This window comes from Meleagris gallopavo, chromosome 10 (genome assembly GCF_000146605.3).
Source record: "Meleagris gallopavo isolate NT-WF06-2002-E0010 breed Aviagen turkey brand Nicholas breeding stock chromosome 10, Turkey_5.1, whole genome shotgun sequence".
NCBI classification, from domain to species: Eukaryota; Metazoa; Chordata; class Aves; order Galliformes; family Phasianidae; genus Meleagris; species Meleagris gallopavo.
Genome location: NC_015020.2, coordinates 23,128,527 through 23,154,891, shown reverse-complemented (window position 1 = coordinate 23,154,891; position 26,365 = coordinate 23,128,527). Strand labels below are relative to the sequence as shown.

The following is a 26,365-nucleotide window of genomic DNA, read 5'->3' as shown; positions in this document are numbered from 1 at the left end:
GATGCACCTTGTGGTGGTGGTTTTCCAAGGCTCTGACCTGGAATGATCAGAGAGCATCTTGCAGTCACAGTATGAAGACTTATCAACAAGACAGGGTATTGCTCAGGACCAGGTGCTGAACTTCTTCAGCTGCTGCTTTGAAATGGTGTGGTAACTTCACCAGCCCATGGTGACTAAGCACAGAGGCAGAGAGGAAGGCTTTCTCTTTCCTGAAGCTGCTGGTTTCTGGTTAACCAGAATAAAACTGCACCTGAATTTATGTCAGTCAGAATTCCTGAAGAACTCTTCTGCATCCGGCAAGTGACACTTGGTTATGCTTCTCCTTCCTAAGCTTCTTAAAGGTTGAGCATTTATGAGTCTCTTACAATACCGTTTGCTTGACACATTGAGTAAAGCATATGGCAGTGACTGGTGGAGAGCAAAACAAGACATCTAATCGAATACAAATTGAGACTTCTCATAAAGAGAATGGAGAGGCAAGAAAGATTTCCTGCTTTCTGAAATCAGCGTAGAGCAGAGCCATTAAAATAATGATTGTGAATTTAATATAAAAATGGGTTGTGTCCTCCTCCCAGCCAGCTTCAAGCCAGCAAGGCAGGTAGGTGGTGAAGGGGTTGGCTGTAGTGCTGAACAGGGGTCCCTGTTCCTGTAGCCCTGTGGTTAATGATGTGAAATGTCCTGCAAGCGCTGCAGAAGCTGAGACTCCTGGTCTGCTCTGTGAATTCCAGTTCTGGGAGGTGTTATTTGGCTGAACAGGAAACTCTTGGTTCTGACCCTTGATTGGGCCTAAAGGAAACAGCAGGTACTCAGATGGATCAATGCTGTCACTTTCAGCTAGTCAGATAATGAACCCGTGATAGCTTTATAGCACTGGCTGAAAATAGTTGCATAAAATACTTCATTTTTCTTTTTTTTTTACATGTTTTTACATGGTTTTTAATGGAAATTGATTCAATGTTGCTGTTGGATATAGCACTAGACAGAATCTTTCTACAGCAGCACAGTTTTGTTTGATGTAAGTTCCAGCCAGCATATGGTATGCATTTTAACGGAATGCACAGAGAATTAATTTGATATAAGTTGATTGATGTTCATTACTGACATGAGGATATGCTAATGAGAAACAATCCATCATTGCTAAATGACTGTTTCAATTTCTAGCACAGTTGAGACAGAGCGTATGACATGCGTGAAAAATACAGTAAAAAATGGCTTGGACTCTTGGAACTTTTCTCAGCAGTTACTCCTTGATGAGGCTGGAGACATTTTTCTGATGGCAGCACATTCTGCCATCAGTACAGATGAAAATGTTGTTTTGAATGCCTGTGCTTATCTACTCTATGTGAAAGAAAAGAAAAACAACACAAAAAACCATGGCAGTTTTATGGAAGGGAAAAATGTGCACTGTTTGTATTTCTAATGCAAAGTCAAAGAACTCTGCACCCTTTCCTTGCATTTGTGTTTTTTTTTTTTCCTGCTACTTTCTTTCCTCACAGCAGCTTGCAAGCAGTTTCCATCACAGGCCGCTCTCTCCTCATCAATTTGAAGTTTATTCCAGTGGTTTCCCTGCCTTCAGTGATTGATAAGCTTTGGGCAAGCTCTGGGAGCAAAGCTGGCTGTTGTTGTTGAGCCTCTGTATTAACTTCTCAGCTTCTTGTGGCTCGCAGCATCTGGTCTGTGAGCTGCACTGTGAGGACTGTTGCTGTGTTTAATATCACCTGCATGTTCCATGCCTGGAATTTGTCCTTCTCCTTTTGAAACAGCTGTTCTGCTGAAGCAGGCTGACCTGGCTGGCTCTGCAGTAATGGAGTTCAGGGGCTCACAGCTCCCCACGCCATGCAGAGGTGTGAAAGCCTGCAGCTGCTAGATTTGCTGACACACTTTGTATTGGAAAAAATGCTGGTTTTCAGCAAATCTTTTCCCTCCAGGCCAGGAGGTTGCATTCCAAAGTGCCAGAGTATTTTCCTTTTTTAAAAGTTTCAGAGAGAGGTTTGGTTCGAATGCAATACTGAATTCCCACTAAAAGTACATCACGTATAGGCACCCTGCCCTGATGAATCTTTGAAATGGTTTCTTGAGTTTTTAATTAACTGGAACTGATTCCTTCTAGGTGTTTTTGCTGAGGGAGAAAAAGTGTAATAACACCATGGAGAAGTGTAGGAGAAAGCAGATTGTTGGATTCTCAGCAACTCAAATCTGGGGCTGAAAACTTTTTCTTGTGAACATTCAGTTTGTAGGTTGGAAAGCTTTCTGATGTTTCGCATGGCTAGAAATCAACTTAGGTATGACATGTTGTTCTTCATAAGTAACTGATGGTAGTAATGCCTTCCTTGGTGTTGCTATTCTTCCTATGCTGCTAGTCACATCAGCTTAGCTGTGATCCTGCAAATGTTTTGTGTATACACACACTGCTTTAAGTATCCGAGTTAGAACAACAGGCTCTGTTGCTCTTACCTGAACATTAAGCAATAATTGATCCTGTAAGTCACTGATAGCAGGTGACATGCAAATCATCACTGAAGATGCAGCTACTAAAGGAGGAGAAATAAGTGGAGCGTTTGACATCAGTCTGCACCAAATTTTGTCTGCAGCACTTGAGTGATCACACTGCCTGTTCTATCAGGGTAATACAAATAACATCTGTGGACTACAATCTGAAAGACATTCCATTATATATATGTATGATTTTCTGTCTTCTGCAAAAGTTTCTTCTTGGTAAATATGATATTTAAATGTATATATCAGTGCAGGTATCATTTTTCTTTCTCCCTTTTATTCTTCCTTGCCTTTAAGGGGCAAGGCTATTGGGATCAAGCACCTACATGGCTAAAAGCAAGAAACTATAGATTTGATTAGATAAATATAAGATAAAGGATTGTATATTGGCTTCCACTCATATCTCACCATCTGATGCTTTGGTAACTTTCTATTTCAGCACTGGATTAAACAAGCTTGGTTTTAGGAAGACAGAATAATTGAGCCTGATCAGAAAGAGAGGAGCTCTGCTTGTCTTTCCACAGGTTCCTCCCTAGGGTTAAGTTGTGTGCTGGCAGCAGTGCCAGTGAGGTTGTTCTGTGCACTGCCCTGAACTAGAAGTGTGAATTTCTGCAGCTTTGAATGGCAGAAAGTGCAGTCTTTTACTGCACTTTTAGGAGCAGGGAGGATTCTGGTTATGAACAGGAAAACAACCTGAAAACTCAGGATTTGAAACTGTGATATCTAGGGAGGGAAAGATTAAACATCTGTGAAGAAGAAAGGTGTGCTGACATGTGAGGTGGCTTTGTAGCTCAGCCTGGCATTCTCCTTGGGCACGGAATGAAGCAAGTTGGCTTTTTCTGTTCTCACTATATGTTTTGTAGGATTTGTTCATGCGGCATGAGCACAATTGCTAAGATGGGAAGAGGCTTGCTGATATTTAATTTGCTCCAGTCAAGTGGCAGGGTGGCATCTCTGTTGGCAAATGGCAGATGACAGCCTTGATATATCAGTGAGGCAGTTTGTATTTGATATTTAGGGAGTAAATTTAGTCAGTTAGCAACTGTATTCATTCAGGGGGTAAACAAACAGTAACGGTAAACGGAGTATACCCATAGTGTGAGCCTGTGAAACCTGATGTTTCTCTGTGGCAAAAACAATCTGTATTTCCATATAAATGAGTATCTGTCTCTAGGGTGGTGTGGTGTTTATTTTTCTTATTTTAATGTTACAGCTTCTCAGTCATTGAAGAAGAATTTGTATTTTGCTTTAGGAAGTACACAGAATAGTCCTGGATACTGATTTTGTCATATCTAGGTATGTGTCTGACACACGTACCAAATTCATGTCATCTCTGCACCACCAGCTCAGAGAAGCAGGGCTGGAGCAGTGGAAGTGGCCGGAGGCTGGAGGCAATCTGTGGAGGCAAGATGCCAATTGCACAGCTAGGAGAAAAGCACTTGCTGGTAAAAATGTCATTGAGGAGAGGTGATCCTTGCAAAGACTCAGCAGGAGTCCTAAAAGGCCCTGGAGGCGTTTGCCTGTCTCCCTTGCTTTAATACCATATGAATGCTTTCCTCTCTCCTTTTTCAAGCTGCTTCTCTAATGTTGTCCATCTAGAATGACAGGAACGTGCTTCATCACTGACAGTTTTTTGTTGCTGTTGAGAAATTGAATAAGGTAATCTCAGTTAAAATCAGGCAAATCCAGAAACCTCCCTAAAACAGCATACCTGAGAGCAATACCTGGTTCGGATCACAGAATCACCAAATGGTTTGGGTTGGAAGCCCATCCAGTCCCAACCCCTGCTGTGGGCTGGCTGCCTCCCAGCAGCGGGGCTGCCTGGGGCCCCATCCAACCTGGCCTTGAAGGTCTCCAAGGATGAGGCATCCACAGCTTCTCTGGGCAGCCTGTGCCAGTGCCTCACCACTTTCTCAGTGAAAAATTTCGCCTCTAAATCTCCCCTCTTTTAGTTTAAAGCCATTTCCCCTTGTCCTATCACTATTGGACCATGTAAAGTAGTCTTCCATCTTGTTTATAACGTCTTTTAAATGCTGAAAGGCCACAATGAGATCCCTCTGGAGCCTTCTCTTCTACAGGCTGAATAAGCCCAACTCCCTCAGCCTTTTGTTGTAGGAATCTTTGTGGTTTCCTCTGGACCTGTTCCAACAGCTCCACATCTTTCTGAGCAGGGGACCCGGTCCTGGACACTGTTCTCCAGGTGGGGATTCCTGAAGGCAGAGATGAGGGGGACAATCCCCTCCTTCTGTTGTAAAGAATGAACAAAAAAAATGGCCATGAGCCAGCCATGTGATGTTTTGTCCAAAGTTACCTTGCAAAACTGTGTCCAAGTACCACAGAAATCATTTTTCAATTGTGGAAACTATAATGAATTTTGAATAACAAGCTGGTGGCTTCTGTGAGCAAAGAAATTCTGGAAATAAAAAGTCCTGTGCTGGTGGTTATTGTGTTTTCCCACTGAAAAATATGAATTGGTTTGCAGAGCAGAAAGTACAGCTCCACATTACCCTTAATGTATTTACTTTGTGTTGAAAACATGGAGCTGGGAGGAACAATGGTACCATGGTAACTCATGTTCTTTATAATCCTTCTTACAAAATTGTGAAGCTATTTACCATAGTGCTATCAGGTTAATAGAACACATTGCTTTTGAATTTCTTCTTTCATTATAATAGTGTGTGTTTGAAAATTCTGATGCTCAACTGCATTGCTATTGGAGCTTTCCAATACTTTCAGTAAGACAAAGATGCTACTTATGAACATCACGATTGTGCCTGGTTGATTTTTTTTCTCTTCATTTGTTCATTTTCTTTGTTTTAACAATCCTCTTAACACTTGAGAATTATGATATAAGCTCAGTCTAACTGAGACAGAGAATTCTGTGATTCTGTGAAGCCTATAATCGAGTTTGTTTTCTTTAGATAAATTTATTAATTATATTTCCATAATTTGCTCCAGAATTCTGAGAATGACATCTGAACAAATGGCTTTTCAACAACTGTGTAGATGTAGAGGTAGTGACAGTGGGGTTGTAATTCTCAGTCTGTGCACTATTCTACATTACTATACTGTGGAATTGTTCAAAATTCAGGTTATGTCACAAATTGACAAAATGGAAAAGCTCAACAACTCAACAAATAGAAATGCTACAACAACATACTATTAAACCATGTCTCATGGGGCATCATATCCTCATCTGAGTCTCTTGGATACAAACAGAGTGTGAACAAAACACGTATTTGACTTTAGCAAATTTCTTCACACTCTGAGTTTGGCCAAACCCCCAAAAGTGAAGCAGACCAGCAGCAGTTACTCCATCTTACTGAATATGACAAGGCTAAAATCCCTTGATTGTCCCTAATTTCTTAGGAGCTGCAGAAACACAGTTATTCAGCAGGGCAGGGAGTTTGCCTGAAGACCCAGCTCCTGCTCAGTGGCACAGCTGAAAAATCCCATCCTTTTCCTTTTTCCTATCTTAGTAAATTAGTTTTATCTCAACCTGTGGGTTCTACTTTGTTTTGGTTTTGTTTTCCTTTTTTTTTTCTCCTCAGGAGAGGTGAGAAGTGAGCAAACAGCTGTGCAGAATGCACCAGCACCTTAGTAAACTCCCTGCTTTGCCTTTGCTTTAACAAGCCCTGTAAGATCTGAGGGTGTCCCATTCTCTCTTAACTCATCCAAACACGTTTCGCCCTTCCAAAGTATTTTAATAAGCCGGCCCTCCCATCTTTTTTTTTTTTTTCTACTGCTCTTTCGGCTCATTTCAGTTCCTCTTTCTTCTCTCATGAGTTGAGCAGATCCCATTCCCTATAGAGAGTCCCAGTGTAGCACTTCTAGTATGACTCCTTCCATTTTCTTTCACGGGCACGGTGATAAGCTTCTCTGTCTGCCAAATGCTCCTGTGATATTTACAGTTTTTCTTCTTTCACTCAAAAACGTGGCCTCTTCCAGAGTGGCAAAGCAGTGAACATATTGCTGAAGCAAGCGTGGATGGAAGTTGTGCACACAGGTCTTGTCAATAAGCTGTTTTGAAAAATAGGGCCTGTGTGGAGGTCAGTTATTGCTTACAACTCATTCCAGCCAGTCTGTTTATTAATTAAAATGAAATAAACATGTGCCAGAACATTGCCTGAGCTTATTTAAGAAATTTTATATAACACTATCTGTTGATACAACTACCCTAATGAATGTAGTGCTGTTTGGTATGATTTCACTAGTGAAGTGGAAGGACATTTTGAGATTAGAACTGAGGTGTCTGTTCTTTATCATCTAATATTTATCATCTGACTATTTGACTCCAGGAAGTGTACATACTGTGATTGAAATTTTGCAGCATGTCTATTTGTGCCACACTTGCTGAAGATAACTAGGATCTAGGACACTTTTAGTTCTCTGGGCTCTCTTTGGGAATGGTGTTTGGGCTCCATACCCCAGTGTACCAGTGAAATGGAAACTAATTCTGGTCCCTCCGAAAGGCAATAAAGAAGATTGGTTCCTGTCACTACCTGAATCGTGGTATAAGCCATTAGGGTAAGATCGAGAGAGCTAAAACCAAAGCTTCTACTGCTGCTCTAACGCCTCCATAAACTGAGACATGTTTTAATTCTTTGATTTCAAAGTAAGGCAAAAAAAGCAGAGGGGAAAATGTGCTTTTCATGTTGCTTTACATGTAGTTTCATCACGTTTTGAGGCAGTTAGACTGTTGAAGTCATGTCCCCTTGGTGCTGAAATGTCTTTAGCTCATTGGCATATCTAAATCTGCTCATTCCAAAGTTATGCTTTGCCCCAAAGTTTGCTTCTGCACCCTTTGAATCAAGGGAGAGTGAGTGTGGACTCAAGTGGGACCAGGAACAAGCCCTGTGGGTCTACTTTTCTTCTCTGTCATAGTAAATAACTTGCATTCTTCAGGAAAAATCAGCTTGTTGCACTTCTAGACAAATCAGTTGTCTACATATATAAGCAGAGGGGCTCTTGCTGCCCAGAGGTTAGTTGCCATTAAGGAAGTTGGCTTTTTTTCCTCAGTGCAACAGAACAAATTCATTCCTGTGCTGAGAGATGTTTAAAAGATGGTAATGGAATATAGAACTGCCTTGTGTTGAACTGAGCCACTGGTCCGTAGAGCCTGTTGTCAGTTTTCTACTGGCAGACAGTCTGGATGATTTAGGAAACAGCACAATGCTTAGGCATGTATGTGTGCTTGTATTGTGCCTGACGCTTCAGTTACAGATTTGTTGGTAGACCTTTGCTTGTTTGGGGTGCTGCTGTGCAGCTTTCCTATTTTAGGAAGTTATATTAAGAAAACAAAGGTAAATATAATGGGGAACGATGCAGGCAGCAGCTGGCAATTCAGGGCTTATTTTACATCAAAGTTCAATCACCATATATGTCTACCATATATGAGTAAAGCAGGCTGTGCTCAAGAGCCTCACCAAGATCCTGCTGTAGGGTTTGGTTGGGACAGGGGGACCTACAGGCACACAGCCCCATAGCTCTCTGCAGAGAAGGGCATGTAAGCACACTGTGTGCTAAAGCAGCAGTCCATGGAGCTTTTCTCTGCCCCTGGTAAAAGTAATTCTGTTGACTTCAGGAGAAGCTAGCTCAAATCCTGTAAAAAGCATAAACCAATGCTGCTAGAGCGAACCAAAATTCTCCCCTGAAGCTAGTATTTATCCTGCTAGGATGACAATTCTTTGACCTTTTCCATTTGTGTACGTGTAAATGTATTAGCCTAGCAGCAAATTGGGTTTGAAATGGTCTGTAGCTTTTATGCCTTGCATTGCTTAATAAATCATCAGAAATATGATGAAGTTCTCCACCAGTATTTTTCTTATCAGTGTTTGTTCAGTATTTGTTGGCTTCAAATGTGTGAGATTCACACTGGTGCGAACATCCATCAGTGCTTATTTTCCAGATGTTAATACTCAAAAGCAGTGGAAGGTGTGCCCAGCAGCATCTGTCCAAACACAGTTTTACTGGAAGCAGCAAGTGGTCTGGAGAGGATGAGGAGGCACTGTGGAGATGAGCCGTAGAGGTGATTAGTATGCTATGGAAATGTCAAACAGCAGAGAAGCTCAAGATGTCAAGAAGCGTTTGCTTGTGATCCTCTTTCCAACTGGAAAGGAGGAAGCAGCATCAAGCACAAAGGTGGCTGAACATAAAATAGCCTGCAAAGACATGATACTGAGAAACTCACTGGCACTGTAAGCAGGGGCAACCCCACAGGAAGCTTTCAGCTGCTTACTGAGCTGCCTCAGGAGTGCAACAGAACCACACCTGGGCTGTGTAGTTAAAACAGAAAATGTTATGGTAAATGGTAGCAGATCATCTTTGTCTTGTGCAATTACTGAGCATCATCATGTGCATACGTTGTGGTTCTTAAAGCACTTAAATTCTAAGCCTCCAAGTTAAGATACTTGCAACTACTCCAAAATAGCAGCTCTTCAAATGAAATTCTTTCCTTCTGTTCTCAGCAGAGATGTGAGCTTACTTGGAAATTAATCAAATTCCATTTGATTGATTTTTTTTTTTCATGAGGTTTTTGTGAATTTAAGCAAAAACTTCATTTCACCAATGAGAACTACATCAGATTTATTGTATTGCTTTTTGAAATAAGGTGCACATCTTCATCAAATATAAGCATATGAGCTAGAAGAATTGATGTAATTGTTAAATTCCAACATTATGTATTTCAAGCTCCACTGAAATGAGACGCATACTTTTTGTTCCTTCTGATTTACTTTCTGGTTTATGAGCTTCAGATTGCTTTTGAGTTTTGTTGTCTTTAGGTTTTTATTCCACCTTCCTGAATGCTAAAACTTTCAATGTTTGTCCGGTTTAATGCTCACCTGAATTGAGGCTTCAGAAAGATCATAACATGGACAAAATCTTAAGCATTGGTAGTATTGCTCTATTCTTGGTACAAATGCCTTTGAGAATAGCATTCAAAGAAATGGAAATGATTCCCCCAAACGCCTAGGTGGGCAGTGTGCTGTCTCTGGGCATGTTACCCATGGTACATTCCCAAAGAAAGGAGTGACACATGGCTCTCTGCTTGGGGTCCTGTGGTCCTGTGCATTGAAGACCCAATACCAGGAAGAATGGGAAACATTGAGCATTAAATACCACAAAGATTTCCCCAAATCCCGGAATGGCTGAGACTGAAAGGGACCTCTAGATGTCACCCAGACCAAAATCCCATTGCTTAAGCAAGGCAACCTACAGCCAGTTCCCAAGATTTCTAAGTGTTTGTCTTTGAATCGATCCCCATAACAGAATATGCACAAGGGAGGGTTGTGAACTACGAGGCCCAGATTTAGGCCCAATTCACTACTAAAAATGCTGAAATCTTTTGTTGACAGGAATGTTTCCACGCAGCAATGCTTGCAGCAGAATACTAAACTAAGTTTCCTTACAGTTAGGAATACAGCCAGGTCTCCAGGCTGTAGTCTTGAAGCTTCATAAACACCTTTGGACATACATATTTGCTTTGTAAATGAGTTAACTGAAGGACTTGCCTGGAGTTGAGCAGCAGAGGATGCAGCCGGGGAGTGCTGAGTGCTGCGGGAGCTGCTGCCCAGCTGCACAGACCTGAGCAGTTGCTGCCTCTCTTGCTGGTTACCATGACATTTGATCGCCTAGAAATAAGCTCCAGGAAGTCTGGGTCTCGTTCTGTTGCTCTCCTAGCTGGGATTTGCTATTTTGCTTGCCTGTGTTTGAGGGGGAGAACAACTGATAGTTTGATAACACTAATTCCCTTCATCTGTTCTTGTTAGTTTCCAGGTCAAAGAAACAGATTATTGAATTTAGCTGGATCTGTACCACACATCACTTACTTGCTCCTCATGAATTTTGCATTTGTTCTTTTGGCAGTTGATTTATAATGTATTGAGATCTTCCTCTATGTTGCTTATCTCTGTGGGTCAGGAGACCACCATTATGACCCACACAGTGATAGCCGGACCAGCACACATCCATCTGGTGCACTGCAGCACTGAACATCTAGAAAGTGCAGGCTTGTTTATTGACAGTAGCATAGTGCTGCTTCTGAGCTGCTCTACCTGTGATTAATATATTTGTTTCTTGACAACTCCAGCAAATTAATGCTGTTTGAGCAATGTCAGCCACTATAAACATCTGTGTTGCACAGCTGTTCTTACAATGGTTGGCTAAGATAATTCAAGAGTATACGTGGAAGAGCTGAAAAGGTCTTGCAAAACTGGCAAACTTTTAATGTAAAATTGCATTCAATCAGACCCTTTTTTTTTCCTATTTTTATTTTGTCTTTGCAGTGATGGTTTTATTACCTACCCTGAGTAGGTGACCTATTAAGGGATGCAGTGTATTTGGACCTTGCTGCAATCTCAAATTGTTTATTTGCAGTTAGAGAAGTGGAAGTTGGGCAAAGATAGGAAAATGTTTAAAAAACACTTTGCAAGGGTAGAACCTCTTATATGAAAGACAAGAATGGTTTTATTGTGTTTTCCTTCTTCTTTCCCAACGGAAATGTTTTGCTGCACGTAACTAATACTAGTCACGTGGAGCTGGCTCTCAAGGTATCTGGGTGCGCCTGAGTAGGTTCCAGAGACTCTTCAGCAACAGGAGTACTCAAGAAAGGAAAAATGCTCAGTGTAATGGAGTATTTTAATCAGTGCCGAGTTCTGAAGGAACCAGAAGTTGTTTTGCTCCTGGCAGTATTTGAAACTTCACGGGCTTTTCATGACATCACGTCTTTTCCGTATCTTAACCAGTGACTCATCTTGCTTGCCTGTTTGTTCCTATTTCTAGCTGCCAGCGGGAACAGTAAGCTCCATGTTAGCATTTTCTCCTTAATGTCGCATACTAGTCTGCCAGAGGTCACTGTTCACTCACCCATGTGCTTTTCAGTGTTGTTTTTTTTTCCCCTTTCTAATCTATATGACATCTATTTAGTTGCTGTGTGGTGGCTTCCAGTCAAAAATCTGCTTTTGCAAAGGAAGTGTGTCTGTGCCTTCAGGTAACATGCAGGAGGTGTGATGGCTGAGCTCAAGGTGCACAACAAGCAGCCTCTGCCATCGAGATGGGCCTTTCCTGGTGCTGGTTACTGGGGCTGACATAACCTCTGTTCTGAGTCTCTTAGCAGCCTAATCAAGGAGGGTGCTGTGTTCATGGCAGCTGTGGAGTGGCGTGTGTGCTGTTTGTAGTTGCTGCTGTAATCCAGCTGGAGAAGAGGTGACTTATTCTTCTGTGTTATTCTTCTTTAAAAACAAGAAGTAACAAAAACAATCCTTCAAAAAAAAAAAGATTATTTATTATGAAGAATGTTGGTCATGTACACTGCTGGAAAAGTCATGGTGCTGAGGGGATTAAATCTGGTACAAGTAAGAAGTTTCGGTGACATTTTGAGAAAGAATTTTTGGCTGGAAATCTGCATTTAAACAGTGGTAAGGATTATCATCTTTCAGAGTAGCAGCAAAGAATGTCTGGTGTGATTTAAAACTTCAAGTGTGTTTCCTGCATGAGTACCTCACTGTTGCTGTTGAGGAGCCAAGTAAATAATAAGAAGCTGGTTGTGCTCCTGTGAATGCTTAGGTGATGAATCTTGTGAGTAGAGTGCATCCACACACAGTGCGAATGCATTTAGATCCTTTTTTCTGTGATAAACCCTGAAACTCAATTGCTAATTAATGCAAAACCTTCAAATTTTTGTTTCAATCTATCAACTAATGGTCTTGTGTGCCTATCCTTGACACAGACAATTAAAAAAAAAACCCCACATGTAAGCTATGGAGGAACAGACTTGTTAGTGTATTAGTGTAAATATACCTTGCAGAGACCATTCTGCTCCTGGCTATAACCAAGCTATCTGATTCCTCTTTGGGGAGAGCCAAGCAGGCTTTTGGCTGCTAAAGGCTCATGCTATTCTTCCCAGGTGTTTGGCTAGACTGTTAGTGCTGCCCTGGCTTTCTGCTGATCCCTACCTGTGCCTCAACTGCCTGCTTCTCCTGTCTTCTCATGAGTTTGTGCTCTACCTGGAAATCTTGCTAACAACTTTGGGGTGAGGGAAGCAATCTGTGTCAGTTATGTATCTCCTTCATTGGATAAATGTCTTGCACATAGAACTAAAGCACCTAATTACCTATAGTTCGTGGTGTTTTAAACTGATGTAAGGACAGCTGCTGTCCAAGCTGAAGAAACAGAGCTCAGATTTTGCAGTTTAATTTCTCTCATTTATATTGAAAAATGTATGTGTTTTGGGGGAAGGAAGGCAGTTGTAGAGAAGATAGCATTAAACCATGATGTGAATCAGGAAAATTAAGCCAGTACCACCTGCAGCCACATTCCTGTCCCTCACTGAGGTATTAAGTGGGGCCCACTGCTGCACACAAGCAGAATGCTCAAGCCAACAATCCTGAATTGCCATATTTCAGTCTGACAGCAGTACCACAGCCTGAACACAAAGTGTGAATCCAGGTGCCCGGTTTCCACTGGTGCATGTTTTTGAGGCCATGCTAAGCCTGCCCTATGGCTGCTCATCATCCCTTTAGGGCCTCCTCAGGGCCAGATTCTGGCTCCTAGCCACTGTCAAATTCAGTTTGTTTCCGGATAAATCTTTGTAGATTGACAGTGCTGTTTGTGGTTGCTTACTGCTTGATCACAGCCTCATGCCTCAAGCCAAAAAGAGTGTTATTCAAACAGGAAATAAAAGATGAGATTTGGGGGATAGAACCAGGTAGCAAAGCTATAAAACAAATTCCACGAGCATGTGAATTAAGGAAGCTTGACTATCTATGGATTTGTTTCTTTTTGTAGATTGCAGTATCTGAGAAGCTACTTGTATTGACCTAGATCTTTGAGCTAAACAGAGAGGCCTTTTTTCCATAGATCTGCTTCCTGAGGAGGCTTGAAGAAAGCCTCTCCTGCAGATCCTTTCTGGTTTGAAATGATAAGTGTTGCACTTGAGCTTTTTCCACCATCAGGAGTGTGCTTCATGTCTCTCTTCTCCACCAATTTCCCTCACACCTGTAAGAGCATGCCTTTGGGATCTCTCCTTAGTCAAATCTGATCAGGAGTCCTTAGTAGTTTCCAGAGTGTACACACGTGAGCTGTGGAGACCAATGATTTTATGATTTTTGTGTCCTCAGGAAATCAGGCTAAAATAATGCAACTATCATGTCTCTGAACAAACAGAATAATAATATTGTTGCTGAGACCTTTCTCAGCCAGGAGGCAGGTGGCACAGCTGGTTTAGCTGCTCAGCAGCAAAAATGGGGATGTGGTGTCAGTGAGCACAAGAGCTCTGCAATGGGTTTCTCAGTGGTGGGAGAACAGATCGCTCAGGCTATGAGGGGATGTTCACCTCACTCTGGTACTTCTTGTCAGGAGAGAATCAGAGAAATATTCTGCAGTCATCACATGATGGCTCACTGTGATCAGGCAGTGGACTATCCTGTCTTGAAATAAGTGTGTGAGTTTCAGCAAAAATTCTCTTCAGTATGGTGACTTTACAGCAAAATTCCTGCTGCATGCTCTCCCCTGGGAAATTCACTTTGTGTCACAGCTGTGGATAGTCGCATGGCAGCAATAGGCAGAGCCTTTTAAGCGAGCTGCAGGGAGCTTGTTTACAAGCACCTTCTTCCTACAGTGCCTCTGTGATGTGCTGGTGCAGAGCAACAAGTGTTCATGGCAGAATTCACATGCTTCCTTGTGCATGTTCTGGGAGGGCCAATGCTGTCTCTTGCATGCAGCAGAAACAAAGCTGCATTTATGGGGCCTATAGACAGTAGAATTTTCAAGCTGGGTCTCCCATTCATTATATCTCATGTATTTTCCCTGGATTGTGGTGTGTCTGATCAGAAACTGGCCCTGCGCTCCTGAAAGAGTGCTCTGAACAAATGTATTTTTCTCTTCCAGGTAGCTGTTTGAGCAATAAGTATTTTTTGGCTCTTTTTCTCTAGAGAAAGGATATTTTTGTTAATTACATTGGCAGTAAATGTTTTATGAAGTGTGGGTTTTAGAAGACTTAAGGACTCATCTCAGAACTGCTGACCCTTAAGTGTAAATAGCAGTCAACACCTAATGCTGAGTGTTCCCTTTGAAGATAAGGCACTGTGCCACCTGTTTTGCAGAGCTACTGTTTGCCAAAACGTGGATTAAATATTTTGTTCAAGTGATACAGATATTTCCTAAAAGAGAGCTCCTTTAAGCATATAGCTTTTGTCCATGGTTTAGTAGGCAGGTCCAGAGGGAGCAGAGTGGCTACAGGACTGCTGATCTGATGTAGAAATGTACCTCAGTTTGCAAGGAATAAATGTTGTTGGCATCGAATAGATGGTAGGTGACATTTTCCAGCTGTCTCAAGTCTTTCAAAATGCTTCTGTTGTATGTGCCAGAGACAGAGTTCCACCTTTGTGCTGTCAAGCTGAACACAGAAGTGAAAACACCAGGTAAAGGTAGTCTTCAGCGCTGACGAAAATTAAGCTGAAGAAGACTAACAAATCTGAAATTAGTATGCATGCTTCAGCCACTTTGATTGGGACAGTCCATGTTAAATTCACTTTGTAGAATAATTCTCACTGCATCAAGTTTTTAATTGCTGTCTCTAACCTCAAGTTAGAACTGAATCACCCACAGCATCCATTTCAATGACATATTTCTAACCATGACACTAAACTGCACACATTTATGTCTTTTGCTGGTTACAGTGCTTGATGATTTTCCATTGCCTCTGCTTTGAAGCGTCAGCTTTCAGTGAACTCTGTGAACATTTTATTATTGCATTGAAGCTGAGGCAGAGAAGAGCAATTAAGAAGTTGACATCTTCGGTTATTTTTTTAATAGTACATGTGTCAAAATGCATTTAACAGATCATCATTGATGCAGAAGCCCAATTAATGCTAAAATGTAAGTAAAGCTCATTTCAGTAGGAACAAATGAGAACTTTTAAACATGTAATAATAAAAAGTGATTGCCTTATTTTAGATACAAGACCTAACTGTAGCAGAAACTTCTGTTTCTGAGAAGTGGAGTTTTAAAGCCTGAGTACTCTCTTCTGTTCCAGGATACAGCTGGACAAGAAAGGTACAGGACCATCACTACAGCCTACTACCGAGGAGCCATGGGCTTCATCCTCATGTATGACATCACCAGTGAAGACTCCTTCAATGCAGTGCAGGACTGGTAGGAAAAAAGCAATTATTTTTGTTGTTAGGTTTGTTTGTTTTTGGCCAGTTCTCTTCATGCCAGAGTGTGTGGCCATGGGTAGAGCTTGTAGACCCCATGCTGGCAGTTGCTGGGAGATGTTCTCTTATCAGTGTGGTGAAAGGATGGAAACATTTGAGCTGCTGCAAGGTAGAAGCTGTAAGCACAGCACAGGTGAGTGGAAGGCTGGACCCTGTTGTTGGAGTTCTGGTTCTGCCATAGCATCCTCTCAAAGGGACTCCAAGGCACTTCTTCAACATTGATCCATTTCTGAAAATGATCTCTGTGTGGGTGTGGGGCAACAATTGTGAATTCTTTCATACGTGCCTACAGTTGGAGTCTGTTCAGAGCTGGGTGGTGGGGAGGATGTATCCCTGGTGTATAGAACTGCAAAGACACCAGTTTGTGTCTCTGACTTTTCAGTGTTGAGCACTGACATTGGAACATCAATTCTTGTTATGACTATCATGTTGATAGGGGAGACTTAGGTGATCTCAGATATCTTGCAGTCATTGCTGTTTGTCACCCTGTTGCTTTATACTGCAGATAGGTATGGTGAGCATGCAAAGAAAGGTGATACAGAGGTAAATGGAATCTCTTAAGTCTGACAGATGAATTTGCAGTGATCACAGTGACCCAGGAGTATGTGATGACAGCAGATAGATGACTTAGAATTTCCTTACCTGGTTCTAGCTCTTAGCATCCAGTTCAGTCTTCATTTTTATTGACCGTCTTTCCATTATCATCAAAGCTAGGTTGCAACTCAAAAGCCAATATAACATAGTTAGATGTTTCTAGTAACTTGGCATTCTTCCGAGGTTGCTCCCTACTTGTTCTCACTGTCCACTCAAGCAGCTGCTGATGATCATCACATATAAATATGTAGTCTACACTTTAACCTTAAGTTCAGTATCAAGACATTATGTTGCAGAAGGTGAGCTGCAGCACCTTCTCTGACCTGTCTTTCAGCAGCTAATGCTAAAGGATTTTTTCCTTGCTAGAAGCACAAACCCAAAGTTTTGCCCAGTCAGATTCATTCACACGATGCAGCCTTAACCAAATTCACGCAAGTATCTACACAGGGATTTTTTCCATAAGAGTATTTTCCATAGGCATGTGAGCTAGGGCAATATCTTTCATTAAACTATGAATATTTTCAGCTTGATTTTTTGATGAAACAAGGTATATTATGACCATACAGCCCATTTATGTGTCTGTCTGCAAGTTGTTTCCCCTCTAATAAGTAAGTTTTATTAGTTTAGCCAAATCTAAAAATGCAGTTTCCAAGTTCTAAATATGGCTTTGTGCACATTTGGTGAAAATATTTTTAAGCAGATTGAAGAAAGGTCCTGAAAGGAGCACTCCTGCAGTGAGACCTGTGAGGAAACTTGGGTTGTTCTACCTGTCTGACCAGTCACTGTGTGCATGCTGTCCAACTAGCAGGCAAACACACAAGGTTAGGTACTATCAAAATAAACAACTAAGAAGGGCTTGGAGTGGGGTAGTTCGTGGAGATATTTTTGAAGGAGGTATCTGACTTGATTATATAAATTGCCTTCAGGCCTTATATAAATGTGGGCTGTTATTGTTCCTTCTGTATCACAAAAGAGTTCCTTTCAATGTCTTTTCCTTATATTTGATATCCCTTGTAAGTAGTGCTCTTTTAAGGAAACTAACTTAGCACATCTTGGAAATAAATACACAGTGTAGAAGTGAAAGACAGCACAAGGTCACTGGCTTTGGTACTAATGTCTAAAATTCAGCCAACTTGAAGGGGGTTTTGGTTTTGAATTTTGTTCTATATTCTATATATATTCTCTGTTTCAGTTAAATGGCGGAAAAAAAGTACTAAATTTCAATCTATGAGCTACTACTGTGCACTACTATTTTAAACTTAAGGCAAAGTTTAACTTGAGGCTTTGTACTGAAATGATCTAACATCTGTTCCATCAAAAGCAATGGTGTAGCAGTGTAAGAAAAGGTCAGCTTTGCCTACTTGACTATCTCTCTGTGCCACAGTGGCTGCAGTAGGAAAGTTGCTAAGAGGAACTTCGCAGCAAAAGGACAGAGGTGAACCATCACTGGTGATTTTTGTCATGTCAGGAATCTTTCCAATCATGAGCTTGAAGATTCTCAGCCCAAGTGGATGGGGTGTGGATAAAATCAGCCTGTAGCCCATTTCCTTTCTGAATCTTGTCCACAGAAGGACTAAAGACTTGTAGCAAAGCCAGCAGAGTCCTCTAGTGGTGATGCAGCTAAGTTTTTTTTCCCAGTCTACAAAGTTGTTTTCTAAACTTCTGAAGAGACTGGAAATGCAAATCCAGGCTTTTGTCTATTGTTGGTGCTGCTGTATCAGCCCCTGGCATGCTGCTAGCATCTAGTCTTCAGTCAGGAACTGTACAATCTCTGGAAAATGAGAGTGTCTGCTAGTGGAGTGGAAGAAGATGCTTTAGCGTAGAGCTTTTCTCTCCATGGGCCTGGTGGCCTGTAAGGTCAAGTGTGCAAGGTAGCAACATGCCTGGTGATAAAAGCAAGCCATAGCAGCCTTGCAGTGCTTCTGTTTGGCAGCTTCTGCTTGCACAGAGGTTTAGGTGAGGCTGCAGCAAGCCATGTTAAGGCTGTACTTAAACATTCACTGAGATTAGTTGGAGCATCCACCTGGAATGCGTGTAAAAGCTGACAACAGAGCTCATCCCAGTATTTTTACATCCTGCAAGTTTCCAGAAATTACAGCAATTAGTCCTATATATCTTTTCTCCCTTTTAATTGCTTTGTTGTTCTAGCTGGCTAATGATACAGTTTTTTTTGTTTGTTTCCAGCTACAGTAAACAAAGAATTCTGTCAAGTTAAACATTTTGTGATAAATGCAGTGTGATGCAGCAGATTGACTGACATTTTTAGACACTGAGAATAAATGAGCAGTATTGAATGAACATGAATTAAACCTTTTAAGAGAAGCCTGTTACTTCTGAAGCGGCATGTGAGGATGGAATTTGAGTGTCTCTCTCAAGACATAGAAAGACTAGGTAAGCTACAGATGACACCTAGGCAGTGAGCAACAGAATGAAGCCTGCTGAATGGATTTAAAAAAAAAAAAAAAAAGGAACTCTATCAGAATTGTCAGATAATAAATATCTTTTCTATATCTTTTCTGAACTTCCCTTAGGTTTTCTTAATGCAGTTCTACACTGATTTAACCAAGTGTATTTTGAAATTAGCCAGGGGCAAGTTAGTGTATAGGCACAATTTCAACATATTCTATTGTGTTGTACATTCATTATATAGTATCTTAGCATATACTCTAAAACATGGTAGTCATCTATGTGTTTTTCAATAGGATGTTCTCCAGTCTAAAGCTTCTTCCTTCTTGCTGGTGCCCTGCCTACTGCTGCTCAGTGATTCTGGTTTATTAAAATGTAAGCAGGCTGCCAGTGTGATGCTCGGCCCATCTCGCTGCTTTCTCTTGTACCATCTCTTCCTGCCCAGCTCCCTACAGAAAACAAGCCAGAAGCATGAACAGCTGAACCTGAGACCTAGAGCTCCAAGTAAGCTCTTGTCCATGACAAACTCTTAGCTTCCGTTGAGTTCCCAAGGTGCGTAGATGAATCTGGGGACCTCTTCATCATTACACTGCAATTACAGGGAGGTGGACTTGTACATAGCTAGCTCCCAGCCAAAGAGAGAACTTTTCCCTTGTTAACCTCCCTGGTATCTTAGAGCTTATAATCACCTTCTAGCTAGTGGGTGAAAATTGCCATCAGAGATTGTTTGCTAGCTTGATTATTCTCCAAACTTTACCATGAAGCTCCAACATCTCTAAAACTTACCCTATATGCATACAGTGTACTTTACCTCCTGTCTCTCGCTCCTTGGCAGCGACTGTTCTAACTGCCTCAGAATTTCTTTGAGTGATCTTTTCCTATGCCCTTCTTAACAATGGACATTGTAGAGGATTGGAGTTTCCTTTGTGTCGCTACAGAAATACTTCACCTCTACAAAAGGTACTCTTTTGTCCTAAAGGTACTCTTTTCTAAATAAGGAAGGTCATGCCTATATCAGGCATTTAGACAAGCTCTTGATGTCATGTATAGACATGAGATCTTAATTCACATGAATGGTTTTTCTGTAGGCTGAGTGAAAGGGTTAAATGAGCTCTTATGACTTTCAGTTCAGTTTCCGGATTTCTTAAGTCTTCTCTGCCAGTTATTCTTTGATATTGCCTTGATAGTTTTGTGTGTAGATAAATCAGTGTATTAAACCTCATTTGAAACTGTGTGGGAAGTAAAATATAATTTGGACAGTCCAGGCAATTTCATAGAAGGGAAGGAAAAATTGGTTAAATTTAACTTAGGCTAGGTGACAACTGGGTTCACAAATCACTAGCATTATTTATCTTTAAGGCTGGTCTCCAAATTAGGTTGTTGATGTTGTGAACCTGAGACTATTTTTCTTCTAAGCATGAATTTTAAAAATCATGCTTCATCATTAACTTGAATATTTCAGCACAAATAAGGCATAACATTATTGTTGTGTCACAGATATTTTTCCCAATTTGTATACTGAACTGTCCTGATAGTTGTTCAAACAAATCAATTGTATAAGTTTTTTTTCCTTTTTTTGAATAACTCTTTATGAAATTTTGCTGCTTCATCTTTGGATAGGGATAAGGATTGTTTGGACATTCTACTTTGTAAAAGTATTTATTATGATTGTTATCATTCCCAGTAACTGTAAATGTCAGTGTTTGGAGAGAGAAGATTTTTCACTAACTTGTACAGATTGAGAGTGGTGAGTTTCAGTGGGAGGTCCTTCGTGCTTTTTTCCTCTTTTTCATTTTCCAAGTAATTTCATTTAGATAGCCAAGATTTGGCAGTGTGCCTTCATATGACCCCCTCAAAGGCTGAAACCAATCCAGAGAGAGGAATAGGAATCAGAAGAGGAGTCTGGCGAGACTTATGTTCTCCCAGTTGTCTACAGAGTGAGAATGGAGCAATTCCATCTTTCTGGCTTCTTCTTCTGTGATGTGCCTTGAAAAAGCATGGGATACTGCATAAACTTGTGTAGCTCTCACTGGACTTGTCTACATGGGTGACACTGAGTAGGGTGAAAGTGAAGGAGCCAGAATTATGATTGCAGTGAGTGCCCTTTTCCTGGGTAGTAATAAGAATTCAAGTTTCATTGCACAGAGTCGTCTTAATTTTGTATGTTGCGGTATGAGCCTGGACTGGTGCAGTGGGCTTGCTCTAGATTTCTGTTTTCCAGTGCAAATCAAACGGGCTGCTTCTTAAAGTCAGGTTGTGCAGTGAATTGACTCCTTTTTCACAGACAACCGTGGAGTTACACACAATCTGATTTGCATTGCAACAGCAAGTAAGCAACTTGTATTGGGGGTGACTGGGGAGAAAATATGGGAAGGTGAATAGGGACAGACCCACTGTTTGGAGGAGGAATGGAATATGAAGGCCTATTAGGCTGCTGGCACAGCAGCCTAATTATCTTTGAGAAGGAGGGAGACTTAAAAGATAGAGCTGGCGTGGTGAAGACAAAATAGGCTGGGCCAGCCTGGAAAATGGATGAAAACTAATGCTTCCAGGTTAATACTCTTCTGCTGCAATCTCTGTGACAACCCTCTGAGGATGGTGAGAAGAGACTGGCCCCTCATTATAAAAATATCTATCTTTTATTTTGACATTTAAAAAAAACTATAAATAGGCTAAGTTTAAGGTCAAACTCCTGAAGTTCGCAGCCAGATCCACTCCAGTTTCAGCACACAAAGCCTCCAAAGCTCTCTGTGGCTCAAGTTCATCTCAGTGCTCCTGCTTCAACTCCCACACGCTTGATCCCCCTGCTACTGATGTTAGCATTTGTCAGATGCAAGCAGTCTGTCATTGCAGCTGCTGTTTGCTGCTTCAGGTATCACTTAATCAAGCTGGGTTCAAATGTTAGCTTACAGAACATTACCTTGAGCCCACATTTTCCCAATCAAGTAAATTTCTGTTTTTCTTTAGCAATTCTTTCCATGTTTCTGTGCAACGTTCAGACTCTAGGATGCTTTTCCTGTTGAAGCAAACATGGCTCTGTGTTTGACTTTCAAAACACAACTTATGATGTTGCTAAAACTCTGCAGCAAATGTGCTGCTGCAAATCAGAATTATTTTTTTTCCTGCTCTGAAGTATTTTTATGTATCTATTATATGTGTACTCTCCAGAGAAGACTGTAAAAGGTGTGATCGGATGTTGTTCCTCTGAGATGGCAGCAGATGATGGAGATGTATGCTTTTTCCCTTAAATTTCATTCAATTCAGTTTTTTGTCTGCATCTAAAGATCTGTAAAACACAAAGTATTAAGGAACTTCACTGTCACAGAAAGTTAAGGAATAATAAAACAGAATGGGGTTGCAGATGACGTTGCATTTTGCTTCGTGTGTAAGTTTGATCAACAGTCTTTGGATGTGGATATTGTGCTTAATGGTACTAATTTTCATACTTAAAATATGATTGTCTTTTGGCACAGCTGATGGAAGGAAACAATCTTTCTCATCCTGCTGCAGGGCCACACAAATCAAGACCTACTCCTGGGACAATGCACAAGTGATCCTGGTTGGAAACAAATGTGACATGGAGGATGAAAGGATTGTTCCTTTGGAAAAAGGGAAACATCTGGCTGATCAGCTGGGTATGTGTTTAGTAGAGTTTAGGAGAATGTTCTAAACTTGTACTGGACTTTTCTACCCCAGTAGGAAAATGACATTGCTTTGTTGACGTAGGATAAAAAGAGTAAAGAGTTCAATTGAGAGGAAGCTAGAATTGCAATACAAATTTTTGGGACAACAAAGTATAGGATACCTTGATTTCTCATGTACTTATTATTTTCATTATATATTATAGCATATGGAATCTGGGTTTCTCCATTAACTGTAATGTCTTCTCTTGAAGAATTCACACGGCAAGAAAATCCTGTTAAAATTGATTGTAATTAATCTGTGAAGACCCTTACATTGGATGCGCTATAAATCCTTGTGTAGTTTCTAAGAGCAGAGATTCTTACCGGACTGAAAGGAATAATCATAATCACAAACTCATAAAATCTTAATGCTGTTCTCAATTCTTAAGCAGTAATCAGAGGTTGCAAAATCTATTGTTAAACTGAGGGTATGGGAGTGCAGTGTACAATGTGTAGGTGATTAAAGAGTAACCTTGATCAGATCACCAGTTTGCATATCTTTTCCACATACTGAAATTCAGTATACCTTTGAAAGTATGAATAATCCAGGTTCCTTCTTGCAGTTTCTCAAATTTGTGCCCATGTTTTTCTAAGAGTAATTACAGTGTTAGTAGTTGAAAAGTCGTCCACACCAATATAAAATCAAACAGTGAGTTTTGCTGAAATTCCCACTTCTATATGGACCACAAATGTTTTTTTCTCCCTCCCTCCAGAATCATTGATCTGTACATTTAAATACAAATCTGACATCTAGAATCTGAAACTGTTACGTGTGGGATGCTTGGAAGCATGTGCAGGAGTTGCCATAGGAACTGACTCCATCAGCAGGATGCTGTTCTGTTGGAGAATCCCCAGCTCTTCCCTGACCTGTCCTCATGCTGGACACGTCCCACTGTGAAGGAAAACAAAAGCTAATTGTGTCTTTGGAAAGTGCTGTCCCATCCCTCTTGTTCTGCAGCCTCCCAGCATCCAGAATGGTCTCTTAAAAGAGCTGGAGAAAGTATTTGGTTTTACCAGGCAGTGTATTTTCTGTGATAGCTGCATTCAGCATTATCTGAAGTTACCTTGAGTCTTGGGTGGGAGAATCTCTTTGACTATTGACTGCTTAAACAATTAGCATTCACCTTAATGATTCACATAAAGGATATCCTTTAGTGTTTTTCTCTAAGCTTGTGCAGTAGCATTAACTTCATTGGAATCATTTTCCAGCTACATTAAGGAATTTATTGACCTGAATGTGAACCGAATCAAAACAACTTCTGCCACAGCAAAAGCTAAACCAGTGTTAGACAGACAAATATCATAGTTCTGTTCTCTGATTTCTTATGTCCTTATGTACATTTCTACACCAATTCCCCTATTATTCCATGACTCTTAAAAAGCGGTAGAATGGGGTAAGTACCTACTTGTACTACTTACAGAATGACTCTGTCTACAAGCTGTGGCTGTCACTTAAGACTTCTCTTTCCCTTCTTTTGTGACAGAATCAAGGAAACTGACGTAGGATGCCCCCAAAATATAAATGTGTTTTATTCCAAAATAAGCTGTGTGATATTTGAGCTCATGCTGCTGGCAAAATAATAGGCCAGTATGCATAAGCAACAGCTATTGTAAGTGATGGTGGTCTTTGAGGCCCTTGAGGTTAGAAAGACAAAGTGTGAAACCCAAAACATCACAGGTAAAAGCTTGGCAGATCAGCACACTGCTCCTGGCAGGGGCAGAGCTCAGGCCCTTGTGGGAGGGGAGCAGTGTCAGCTGTGTCAGCAGGGATGGTGAATTTTAGATGCATTTCTGCTCAGTATTCCAAGACAGTGAGAGTCAACTGAGCCTAAGAATGGTCAATATCTTGTTAAGGTGAATTATAGGGGGGGGAAAAAAAGGTGTTTTTAAAATCATCTCCATATCATCAGTCTTGACTTATTGTTTTTAATTTTAATTTATTTTTTTTCCTCACAGGTTTTGACTATTTTGAAGCTAGTGCCAAAGAAAACATCAACGTAAGGCAGGTGTTTGAGCGTCTTGTGGATATAATCTGTGAAAAGATGTCAGAGAGTATAGAATCAGACCCTTCCAGAGGCACTTCAGGAAGGAACGTGAGGCTCACGGACCACCCACCCCCTTCACAGCAGAACTGCTCGTGTTAGTGACCTTTCTTGCTGAGAAATGTCCTTCTCCTTTTCTGACTAAATTTTATCTCTTTCTTTGTGGTTCATTACCATGTAGTCCAAAGGCAGAAGTCTTTGTTGTAGGAAACTGATATGTTTAATGTGCTGGAGTGTTTAATATATATTATCTGATAATTTAAAAACAAACACTGAATAAATATCGTGAATGCGCCTAGTTGTTAATGTGCGAGTTACACTGAATGAAGAAAAAGAATCGCATAGTGTTGCAAATGCCTATGTTTGGATCTACTCTGATCAGCTGCTCTGTGGCAGATGAGTTACAGGATGATGGACATGAAGAATTGGCTGCTGTGTGCTTAGCTGGAGGCAAGTTGTGGTATGTAAGACTTAGAAACAGCACTATCTCAGAAAAAAAGCAGGAGACAAAGTATTAATGCCAATATTGTTAGATTTTTCTCTCTGCATTTTGTTGTTGATTCCGTTTTTTAATTTTGTGCTAGATGGGTGAGGATAGATTTTCCAGGTTCAACCACTATGTATAATTTTAGAAAAAGTACGTGGGGAAAGAAGTGAATGAAACATAGCTACCACTGAAAAACAACAAAGATATCCTGTTGGGTACACTACAGATGTGGTGTGATTCTTTGAGGGGATGGATAATTCTTAATATTCGACACCTAAAATGTTATTGTACTAAATATATACTTGTACTAAAAGATGAAGCTTTAAAAGATGATTTGTATGTGCGTAGAACTCCATATGTGTGCAGAGCTTGTATTTCTCTGAAATATAAGAAACTGCTTTTGTGAATCTGTAAAACTGTGTAGCATATGCCTTCGTCCATGGTTGCACCATTATTTGCACAGCCCAGCTCCAAACTGTGACTGCAAACTGCATCAGCAAACGTAAATGAGGTGGTTATCGAAAAAATTTGCTGTATTAGTGGTGAAATTATGAAAAGCTTTATGGTTTTACCACAGGCCTATACGCTCCTCTGACCAAGGAGACTTTCTGTTGTCAGAATCTGGAGTCCAGCATCTGCCCCCGGCCCTGTGAGCTGCCCATGGTGGCACTAGCATTTGCTCTTGGAGTTTTGTTTTGTCACGTCTGAAAGTGTATTTGTTCTAAGAAAAAAAAACAAACAACCCACCGTTTTCTGGAGAAAAATGCTACTATCTTGATGTTGTTTGAGCTCAAGTTTAATCCTTTTGCACCGCAGTTCGTTTGTTGCTTTCAGAATTCTTTACAGTGACTTGTGGTGTGTGTGAGCGGCTACTGAAAATGCGGCTTGTGCAGCGGTAGGAGTGCCCTTATTGTATCTGAACCCTCCCAAACTGCCTAATAAAGAGAAATGTCGCCACCAGGTGTGCCTGGAGGAGCTGTGTCACAGCAGCCAGTCGCGTGTATGCACTGAGGTGTCTTAATGCTTTTGATCGAGCTGTATGAGCACATTTTGATGGTCCTTGAGCCCGGCACTCAAGAACCGCTTTGCGGATCTGACAGGGGGCGCGCAGTGCAGTAACAGCAAAACGGGGCTGAGGGTAATTCATGTGGTCAGAAACGCGTACAGCTGTGAAGGTGTAACGGATTTCATCAGCTTGCGTACGGCGGCGAGCAAACCGCCCACAGCGAGCAGCGGCCGCGCGCTTTGCACGAGCCGATTGCTTGGGCCAGGAGTGAGCGGCGTCCGCTCGGGCCAGTCGCTGAAGGAACGAGGCGAGGCGGTTTCCCCCACGCCACCCGCAATTCTTCCGCCAATCAGAGCGTGTTCCGTCCGAACGAGGGCTCGCCATTGGGCCGCGTTCCGCGCATGGCGCAGCGGCGGGCGTTGACTGGAGCCGTGGCA

At 41.3% G+C, this 26,365-nt stretch overlaps 1 protein-coding gene across 1 annotated transcript in view; it reads left to right on the top strand.

The window, feature by feature from the left end:
- The window catches only part of LOC100544297 (ras-related protein Rab-3B-like), a 36,418-nt gene extending 10,550 nt beyond the window's left edge, over window positions 1-25,868 (top strand). The window contains exons 2-4 of the mRNA XM_031554912.1: window positions 15,530-15,648; window positions 22,221-22,345; window positions 24,350-25,868. Coding sequence (XP_031410772.1) covers window positions 15,587-15,648; window positions 22,221-22,345; window positions 24,350-24,537 — 375 coding nt within the window. The 5' untranslated portion in view covers window positions 15,530-15,586 and the 3' untranslated portion in view covers window positions 24,538-25,868. The remainder of the gene's footprint in view (window positions 1-15,529; window positions 15,649-22,220; window positions 22,346-24,349) is intronic.
- The last annotated feature ends 497 nt before the right edge of the window (window positions 25,869-26,365 follow it).